The sequence below is a fragment of the Trachurus japonicus genome, chromosome 21 (genome assembly GCF_045865225.1).
Source record: "Trachurus japonicus isolate A0001 chromosome 21, Traja_1.0".
Classification (NCBI taxonomy): Eukaryota; Metazoa; Chordata; class Actinopteri; order Carangiformes; family Carangidae; genus Trachurus; species Trachurus japonicus.
Genome location: NC_140927.1, coordinates 23,130,909 through 23,140,766, shown reverse-complemented (window position 1 = coordinate 23,140,766; position 9,858 = coordinate 23,130,909). Strand labels below are relative to the sequence as shown.

At 40.6% G+C, this 9,858-nt stretch overlaps 2 protein-coding genes across 3 annotated transcripts; one reads left to right on the top strand and one right to left on the bottom strand.

Moving 5' to 3' along the window:
- Positions 1–332: 332 nt before the first annotated feature.
- rnaseh2b (ribonuclease H2, subunit B) lies at positions 333–4,508 on the top strand. 2 transcript variants are annotated; one of them, XM_085764689.1, is made up of 11 exons: positions 333–767; positions 1,082–1,150; positions 1,800–1,907; positions 2,318–2,394; positions 2,606–2,720; positions 2,805–2,869; positions 3,032–3,137; positions 3,359–3,440; positions 3,543–3,588; positions 3,910–3,987; positions 4,341–4,508. In XM_085764689.1, exons 1-11 carry the CDS (start codon positions 704–706, stop codon positions 4,449–4,451), a joined length of 921 nt encoding a protein of 306 aa, XP_085620815.1. In that variant the 5' UTR covers positions 333–703; the 3' UTR covers positions 4,452–4,508. The 2 variants fall into 2 exon arrangements, with proteins under 2 accessions (XP_085620815.1, XP_085620817.1); XM_085764691.1 differs by lacking the exon at positions 3,910–3,987 and having other exon boundaries at positions 335–767.
- Positions 4,509–5,807: 1,299 nt separating this feature from the next.
- On the bottom strand, positions 5,808–8,933 carry c9h13orf42 (chromosome 9 C13orf42 homolog). Its single transcript, XM_085764692.1, has 3 exons — positions 8,495–8,933; positions 8,220–8,364; positions 5,808–6,127 (listed from the first exon to the last, which is right to left on the bottom strand). Exons 1-3 carry the CDS (start codon positions 8,918–8,920, stop codon positions 5,892–5,894), a joined length of 807 nt encoding a protein of 268 aa, XP_085620818.1. The 5' UTR covers positions 8,921–8,933; the 3' UTR covers positions 5,808–5,891.
- Positions 8,934–9,858: the final 925 nt, after the last annotated feature.

The following is a 9,858-nucleotide window of genomic DNA, read 5'->3' as shown; positions in this document are numbered from 1 at the left end:
GGGACTCACAGTGTCACATCCTGAGAGTGAGAATGAGAGACGTCCTTCTCTTACTGAAGGACAGATGGATTCCCCAATCTGTTACGGGCCAGTGTGCCAAGGGACCACTGGTCACCAAACATCCTGCACCTGAGAGCAGAGGACTTATGTCTCTCTCTCTCTCTCTCTCTGAGGAGCGCAAACCATACTCCTCAAATATCACTAACTGGAGGGTAAATCACCCAGCAAGGTTACCGCACACTGCTCTTTGTTATCGCGGTTCTTGGGCGACCTCTAGCGGAATTACCGTGGAACTACCACATTGACGACATCACGGAACGTACCACTGCAATGTGAAGGTGGGGGTGTGGTAAAAGTCCACCACAATCTCGTTTCAGCTTCTTATTCATTATTTTTCCACTGCATGCTTTTTATTTAACGTTAATTTTTCAATTTCGTGATGTTTGTTTAAAAATACAACTGAAATAGGCTCGCAGGGTAATAATAAACGTTATGTTTTTAATGTTTTCCCCCCTATGGTACAACCGTAGTTGTTGAACACAGAGGCGCCTTTTCTGAGCTCATGTTGTTTGGCAGCAGCAGAAGTAGCCTCAACTGTCGCTAGGCCGAGACTGTTTTTAAGACCAGAAAGCACTTCTTTATTAATGTCAGAAGAGTAACCACCTCCACAGAAACTCACCCGGTTAAAACTGACTTATACAAAATGGCTGCTAAAAAGAAGCGGACGCCCAATGTAGGAAATGACAGCTGGGTGGTTGTTGCTGCAGGTACGTTCAACAGTACAAGCTAACCAAGGCTAAGTAGCAGCAAACATAATGCACGTTAGATATATGTTTAGACTTTTAGATAAGTTTGTCATCACTTAACGAAGCCTATGATGGATGGTTATGTATCTGTTGAAGGGATTAACGCGTTACTACAAAGTCAGCTAATGTTAGTTACTAGATAGCTAAGTTATTCACTGACTAGTGCATAAGGTGCAGCCTTTTAGCCTTGTCCTCATGTTGACATGCAGCCCCACAGAGATTATTGTGATGATTTGTTGTGAGTTGACTTGACAGTTTTGTTTTGGTGTCCACAGACTCCGCCATTGACACACAGAAGCCCGACAGTGATCCAGCTTTTGTGAGACTAAGGAATCCCTCCACAGGTTCATCTTTATTATTGTTGTGTTATATACATTTATCTAGATATGCAGCTAACAGTTAGAACCATAGGTGATACCTTCCTTCATACAGCTTGTTTTTGTGCAAACAGCAGTCAAAAAGATAAAGATGTAAAGTTTACCATCATATAAGATCATGAATATCAGAAAAAAACATTGAACCTGGCAACTTTTTCTTTGAGCACAAATAATAGATAGACAGATATTTATTTATTTTTTACATGCAAGGCTAAAACCAAGGTTAAAAACAGTGCAACAACAATGCAAGACCAACCGAACGACTCTACCAATACACAAGCATATATAAAATATATATACATCCACACACACACACACACACACACACACACACACACACACACACACACACACACACACACACACACACACACACAAGAATCTACATTTTAAAGATTAGGAAAGATTGTTGCTTGTATTTTCGACATATTTTTGGTTGTCAAAATTGTTGCAAATTGCTGTAACAATAATTGTTGCCGTTCATAAACATGTCAACACAACCATCTGTATGAAATGGATGTTTGTCAGTTTTCACCACAGTCTGCTTATGTGGTGGGCATATGCAGATGTGGAAATGAAAGTAAAACAGTTCCTCTTTTTTTTTTTCCCTCTGCAGATGCAGCATCCCTGTACATGATGGGTAGTGGTGATGCACAGCTGTATGAGGTCAAAGCATTTGATGAAGATTTCCATTCCTGGTTTGTGGGTCAGACTGTACAAAGAGGTTGGTTTCTGTACCCTTCATGGTGGCTTACACTTTTGTAATCCTTGCAGTTATTGCAGACGATTAACAGAGCTTCAAAAAGGCCAAATCATCAATGCAGAAATGTCGTATGCAATGGAAATAAAACTGAAAAAGTCTTAATGTCCAAAAGAACAGTGTCCATATAAGATAATTACACCAATCACAGACGGACAAATGCAAAGTATTTTGCACTGCAATCTTATATGTGGTCTGACATGAGCAGTCTAACTGAAATGTTTATTTAACTATTGCAGACTTTGAGTTATTTCTTGTAAGATTAATCACTTATTGCTGCAGTTATTCCTTACTTTTAATTGGCCCTCGATCAGAATTTGACCATGTGAAAATGAGATTTCTGTGTTTTCACAATTGTCTCTTTTGTTACACAGATGGCAGACTGCTGTTTGTAACACCAATGGATCCTCTCTATCTCATTTTGCCCTATTTGATTAAAGTTGGAAAAGAGGTAAGAAACAAATCTGATCACAGCTGTCTTATCTAACATCTTATGAACTAATATTTCTAAACATTTAGCAGATTTTTGTGCAGCAAGACTGTGCCTTTAATATAATATTGGGTGTATATGAGTGACTGTAAATAGGATCTGAATTCAATATTTTCCATTTTTATGTAATATGCCAATGTTTACCTTTTTTTATATATTATCTGCTGCTCAGGGGAAGTTTCAGCCTTTGGACCAGGTTGTAATGGACGAAGAATTCCCAGTCTGCTCGAGGCTGCTGAGCTGCACACGATCCTTGGCCTCCCTGCACCACATTGCTGAGGAAAAAGGTAAATTTTATTTTTTAAGCTAATGTCTCTCAATTTTAATGTTATGCTAATTACTTTTTAAAATGCTGTGTTTCTTTTTTCCAGAGGTGGGGAGTCTGAAGTTTCATCGATACAGCCAAGAGAAGACACTGAACTGGTTAAACAAAAAGGTACTAATTAAGCACAAATGAAGCCATTTAATATGACATCTTTTTATTAACTTATTATCAGTTTAATTACACAACAATAGCCAGAAAAAAACTGTGTTCATGTGAAATGTATTATTATTTTTGCAATGTGGAGTAGGATAATTGTTTTACCTCTTATAACAGGTGGAGAGGATAGTCGTTGCCCTCAAGAAGAGAAACATCTCTGTGGGAGAAGGAGTCAAATCTACAACATATGTCAGAGTGAAGTCAGAATCAGACTGCCATGAGGGTGAGTAGCCACATTTCCAGCATTTGTTTTTGTAGTAGACATGGTAGTGACCAATAGATGGCAGTACTGACGTGTAGTTTCTGTCTATGGGTTAGTCTAAGTCAGAAAGCAGTAGCACCGAAACATTTTCCTACCTTTCAGTCTGATTTTTCTTTTTTTCTGCTTAAATGATGATGATGAATATTGTTAATCACTGTGATTCTCTCAACTTGATGGCACAGAGGACTACCTACGCTATGCCCATGGCCTGATATCAGAGTACATCACTGAAGATCTGAGCAAAGCCCTTCTCAAACACCTGCAGTACGTCCACACATCTAACATTTTGATAACATGGCTGTTATGAGTGCTAAACTATGTTCACGCCACCATACATACATACATACATCCCCTCTGTCCTCACAGGTTACCAGAGCTCACAAGCCCAAAGGAGACGGAGCCACCCTCTAAGGTGAGTTGGTGTGTTTTTTTTTTTGTTTTTTTTTGAGATGACTGATGTCGACATAACACATCCTCCTTTTTTTGCATGCTGTCGAAACCACCACGCTGGATGTTTTCTGTAGTCCACCACTTCACTCTAGCTGCATTTGCATGTTTTGAGTGCATCACACTATCACTCTAAGCCACTGCTTGGTTGGTTTTAAGGGTGCTTTTTTCTTTTGTTCATCTGCAGTGTGTGGCCATTAGAGCTAGCGGTGTGTGTTGTTTCGGTGGTAAAAGGTGTGGTGCTCTTTGTCATGAAAAGCCTTTTCCTACTTCCTCGTTTTGGCAGAAGCGGAAACTTTCAGACATGCCGGTGGAGGCCGGAGAGGACTACACCAAATTCAACAGTGCAGACTTTGCGCGGAAAGTGAGTGTCAGATCAGTCTGCCTGAAAAGACCGAGCAATGAATTCAGCTAAAGAAAATACCTTAAGTGGTCATTTGTTTGCTTGAATCGTGTTTTTTTTTTTCCTTTTGAGTCCTTGAGCGACTGTTGGTCTAGCTCTTGTTTGTTGACTGCTTTCTTTAAGCTTTGTCTGTAGCTGATTTGTCTGTAGATAAGCTTTGTAGATTTTATACACATGGGTCAATGAGGCTTACCTTGTACAAATGTGGTTTTTCTCAGCTTGAATTTAGGTTCACGATGTGTAATGAATTCCCTGCTGTCTCTGTGCAAGGTCATCGAGTTATATTGATCCCCCCCCACCTCTTCTTCTTCCAGCCACCCAAGAAGATGACGGCTGCTCAGAAAACTCTGGCTAAGGTGGACAAGTCTGGCATGAAACCTATGTCATCCTTCTTCAGCCCCAAGGTCAAAGCAGAAAAGAAATGAGCGCTGGGTAGTTTCCTGTTTGTACATGATGTATTTGTAATAAAGAAAATGAGACATTTTCATTTGAATTTGTTTGAATGTTGAGATTGGGAAAGTGTAACTTTGCATTATTTATTTCACAAATATACGCGAATTTAAAGATCAATGTAAGACTGATAGGAGAAATTCTGCAGAAAGAGTACTTTCAGTGTAGTAAGAATTCAGGACTTTTCAGAATTTCTTTTACTTAAGTCAAGGGTGTCAAACTTCTTCCACCACTGTAGCTTAACAGAAGTACACACTTAAAAAAAAAAAAGAAGAAAAATCTCACTCCAGTGGGATCTTAGCCTGCAGACAGGTCATGGTTTATTTATACTTTTCATTCAATGTTGTAAACATCTAAGTAAAATTAATTCAGCGCCATTGTATCAGATGTTTCAGTGACTGATGTCTCAAAAACTTCTCAAATAAAAAGTAGAAATATCAGCACTACTGCATACCATGAAGGTGAAGCCAGGTAATGTTTTACATGTTATTCAAATTTACCCTTCATCTTTAACACTTAAGCTTAACTTGAGCACTGAGAAATGGAATTACTTTAGCTGGTTTTGAACATTTCAAAACAGCTCAGCCCTTGGACTTTCCTTGCAAAATCTGAACCCCTCTGTTGAATGGAAAAGTCATTCATGTAGCACTTGTTGCTATAGAGGAGGTATTTTTGCATTTTATGGTTGGCTACCACGCCTGGGTGGGATTTTGTCTCTGCAGAAACCGCACTCATCCTAAACTCCAGGTTTTCTGTCACTGTTGGATATTTCTTTTCTGATTCAAAATTCAAACTCAAGTGCACTTGAAATGCTTAAGTAACCTTGAGATGTGAAAAGGAATTAAGGAATTTTTTGTTTCAGACGATGCTGCAGAGAATTTTGCTCCAAAGATTTCCCACCTTTTTTTTTTTGAAGAGGCACACAAATGATCTTTCTCAATCAAATACTGATTGAAATTATTTGTAAAATGAATCTGCAACCGTTAATGAAATCCTTTAAACAAATGATAAGCCTTTTTCTCTGATAACATTTTGATATGACACAGGGAAAATTAAAGGTGAAAATAATAATAAAATGGTTGAATTGCATCTGGCTGCTTCACTTGAAGAGTTGGTGGTATTGTTCATGTCAGACTATCACTTACTGGGACACTTGAGCAAAAGCAGTGCCATTGTTTGTGTTTCTTACAATGACAAGTCGAAATGTCTGCATGGAAAAAGGCACATTTTGAGCCAGAAGGAATTGATTCTACACCTAGATGCTTTCTTTCATTTGCTTTATTAAAATTAGGCTTAATTGTTCAGATATTCGTATTAAATGTCTGGATAGATTTGTTTTGTTTTGTCGCAGTGCATAGTGTCTGTACGTCAGCAGTGTGGCAGTGCTGCTGCTGGTTTCAAATGTCCATCAGGCTTCACTGCTTTTTTAATTTGGGCTTGAAGCGCAGAGTCTGGAACGCGCTCTCCACCACTTTGGGCAGATGGATCGGGTTCCTCTGAAGTCGCAGTCTGCTGCTCGTGGAGCCGCTTTGGTTTTTCTTCTTCGGGTTGCTTTCATTGGCACAGTTCTTCTGCTCCGGGTCACCTCCGACCCGAGGAACCCGCAAGACCCAATTGGAGTGCAGGTCGTGTTCGGCCGAGCTGGAGGCCACTGTGGGAAACAAAGGCAGAGAGCCAGAACCTGAGCTGAAGATGAATGTTACACCTCTGCTCCCAAAAATGCTTCCGGTTTTCATTCTCACTAAGAAGGCACCACAAAAATGAGATGAAGTACCAAGTTGAAAAAAAAAATTAGCCACAAAGAGTTGGGCCAGTGAGTATCTCAGAAATCATGTCTGGAGTTTCCAATCCTTAAAGGGATAGTTCAACATTTTGGCAAATTGGCCGATTTCCATAATCCCTATAGTCATAGCAGTAGGTTTGTTACCTTTAATTATCGGTGCAAACTATTTTTAGAACAACGGAGCAGAGCTGCGAGTTGCTCAGAGCTATGCTACGGAGGCTAATGGGATTTCTTGGTTTCTCTCATCAAACTTGAGGCAAATGCAAAATGAGACTGCTTGCTGAAAAACTGCCCTTGAAGGCAACGCGCATCAGCTGTTTTGCATTAATTTACCTCTAAAACAACTCCGTCTCGTAACGTTCTGTTATTATCTCATAGCGTGGTGAATGTGCAGGTCACAACTTGTCCATTAGAGCATTTTGGAGTTGTTGGATTGTGTATTTGATGAGTTTGATGAGGGAAACCAAGAAATCCCATTAGCCTCCGTCGCGTAGCTCTGAGCGGCTTGCGGCTCTGCTCCGCCGTTCTAAATATAGCTTGCACCGACAAATAAAGGTAACAAACCTACTGCTATGACTTAAGGGATTATGGCAATAGGCCAATTTGCCAAAATGTTGAACTATTCCTTTAACCACACTTGACCTTTACCTTCGCTAGTGTTGGACACCTTTTTTTTTCCTGACAGGATACGTTTTGACAGGCCATAGAGGGAGAAGCTGTTAAAGTGTAATTAATAACACCAACAATGGCTGCATTCATTTCACGTGTGCCAGTTCAGTTGTGTGACCTTGGTGTACGCTGGCTTACTTCGACAAACTGAGGCCGAGTTAACATTATTCACTACACCTCTGCTTTCCTTACTCAGACGTGTCTAAATGTCTGGAGTGAAAAGATTCTTCACAAGTGTAGTACTTAGGCGAAGGTTTGGAAACAATGGCAGCAAATGCATCAGTGGTGAAAGAGCGGCCTCATTCAGAATGTTATAAATCATAGATGCATTATCTTGTAAATTGTGTTCAGTGTTATAGCTAGTCCAGCTTTATGTTCAGCCTTCAACACAACAATAAGAAGTACCATGTGAACTAATGAGTTTCAGGTAGAAAGTACATCACAGTTCCTGCACACACACACACACACACAGGTGACATAATGTCTTTAAGATCCATACACTAATAATATCAGTCATTATGTCTTATTTCTCTTTCATTTCATTTATTCCTTTTATACAAATAGTTTGTGCCTTCTAAGCTGTATGTCTTTTATTTCTGATGTCCTTTATTTATTATTCTGTACAGCACTTTGGTCCACTGTGGATGCTTTGAAGTGCTTAAGTAATAAAGTTGGATTGGATTGGATTGGATTGGATTAGAAATATATGTACAATATATTTCTCTTGTTTTTCTGTTTTTGTCTCTGTTAGTTTTCATAGCAAATAGGCTACTATGACATTGACTCTTTGACTGTTTTGTGTTCCCTGAATCGAAAGAAAAAAAAACATGAAAAGCGAGTTCATTTTAAGCTTTGCAGGCCAGTTTAAAATCTAATAATGAACACCCTCTATCCAGTATTTAACATGCACACAGGTAAAAGTGAATGAGTATTATCACTATAATACTTCTATGGTGGACTGTAGAAACAGAATTGCCCTTTCGGGATTAATAAAGTTTCCTTGACTTGACCTTGACTTGAAAACCAGATTTTTATGCTGATTCGAACCTAAAACACAATCTTGTGTCTAGTATAGATATAGAGTCAATAGACAACTAAACACAAGTTGTGTTTGTAATCCTGGATGGAGAAGAAGATTGAAGCTGACTTTATCTCCAAACCCATCCAAAAAGTTAGGACTTGACCCCAGGGGTCACAGCAGAGCAGTGGTGAATACTCAGAGGAACAATCCGAAGATTATCACAATTAAAGGTGTGTGTGTGTGTGTGTGTGTGTGTGTATTTAAACTCACCTATGAAATCCACGTCTGCGTGTCCATCATCCATGTAAGGTTTGCGCAGGGGCTCGTTGTCACAGCTGGCGATGACCGTGTCAAAGAACTGCAAAGTGTCCTCCTCGGTGGGGACTGGTGGGGCAGAGGGTTTGGTTCTGGGGGTCTGTGGATGAAATTTAAAAATAATAAATAAAGAAATAAAGAAATAAAAAGAAAAAGAAAGAAATTGGAGAACATTATCGGTCAGTGATATCGCTTGTGCGCAGAGAGGGAGAGATGACTGAAGCGGATACCGGCTCTTTCTTATCAGGCGGCGGCGGAGGAGGTGCAGGCTTCTTCCTGGAGGACACGGTCGTGGCCTTGGCGTCGTGACTTTTCATCTCACTCACTCCCTTCGTGTACTGGCGCCTCAGAGCCACCAGCGCCTCCAGGTACTCCAGACAGTTCTGGTTCTGGGAGTAGAGCCATATCCGGTCCTCCTGTCTCTGGTAGTAGTACAGGGTGGACTCGATGCTCACGGTGCTCTTGCTGCGTTTTAAAGTCGAGTCCGAGTGACTCGTCTTCTCCCCCACCACCAGCATGGAGGTGCTGCGGACCAGCCGGACGGTGCAGGCGCTGTGGTAGTCCCGCTCCGACCGACACCCACCACCACCGCCGCCATCCCGCCCTCTCTGTCCGTGCTGGTTTGGACGGAACACATTATTGAGTTTCCTGAACATCCCCTCTCAAACGGAACCTAGAGTCCTTAAAGTGTCTGTGAGGCATCCATCCATAGTATCCTCTTCAAAGATAAACTAATAATCAACAAACACAACAAACAAGCAGCTCCAATTGAACCTGACTGGAGCTGTTGTTCATTCACTGGGACCGGGCGCTCTCCATGGTGCTGAACTCGACCTACTAACTGTGTTAACTGCGTCAATAAAAAGAAGGTAAAAGCAAGATCTGTTGTTTAACCTGATCTCAACATGTCTCTGCTGTTATGGGATGTTGCCACAGTAACATTGCTGTAGCAACGGGTTGGTAACCGGACACTGCCATCACTACCCCCCTTGTGTCAGATAGCCTATCCTGACTCATGGATGACTTCAGAGGACAAAATAAGAAATAGAGCAAACAATCTAAAACTATGGGCCTGTAGTTTTTAGACTGCACCTAATTATAAATGTGTTGGGGGAAAAAAAACCCAAACTGGTCATTTTAACTTAAAATAAATGTGGTAAAAAGTAGTGGTGAGTATCTCTGTTCAGGGTTGTGGGTCCAAATATGAAATCCCATTTAAACAGTGTGACCTATACGAGTTATATAATGTGCTACATATGACTCAACACATGCCGAAGAAGTTATGTGGTGTTGATTCATGTCTAGGATTCCTACGTTCGTCAATAATAGAACACGTTCTCTCCAGTTTCACGTGCGTCTTTTGTCGGTCTTCCCTGGCACAAGCGGAGGAAGTCTCCATACAAGAGTCTCATATACACAGACGAGGTGCTTTCATCTGGCCATTAAGATAGCCTGCAAGTTCCTTCTCACTTTCACCTGATCACTGATTCATACCTGTTTAAAAAATCAGATTCAAAATGAGTTCATATGCCAGAGGGGCTTAAATCAAGAACACATAATTTAAGGACAAATTTAAACTTTCTAACATGCTGAA

Coding starts and splice junctions, on each gene's coding strand:
- rnaseh2b (XM_085764689.1), top strand. CDS start 704: ATGGCTGCTAAAAAGAAGCGGACGCCCAATGTAGGAAATGACAGCTGG. Junction 1,151..1,799: donor ACTAAGGAATCCCTCCACAG/GTTCATCTTTAT, acceptor TTCCCTCTGCAG/ATGCAGCATCCCTGTACATG. Junction 3,138..3,358: donor AGAATCAGACTGCCATGAGG/GTGAGTAGCCAC, acceptor TTGATGGCACAG/AGGACTACCTACGCTATGCC.
- c9h13orf42 (XM_085764692.1), bottom strand. CDS start 8,920: ATGTTCAGGAAACTCAATAATGTGTTCCGTCCAAACCAGCACGGACAG. Junction 8,365..8,494: donor CGCCTGATAAGAAAGAGCCG/GTATCCGCTTCA, acceptor TTTCATCCACAG/ACCCCCAGAACCAAACCCTC. Junction 6,128..8,219: donor CGCAGACGTGGATTTCATAG/GTGAGTTTAAAT, acceptor TGTTTCCCACAG/TGGCCTCCAGCTCGGCCGAA.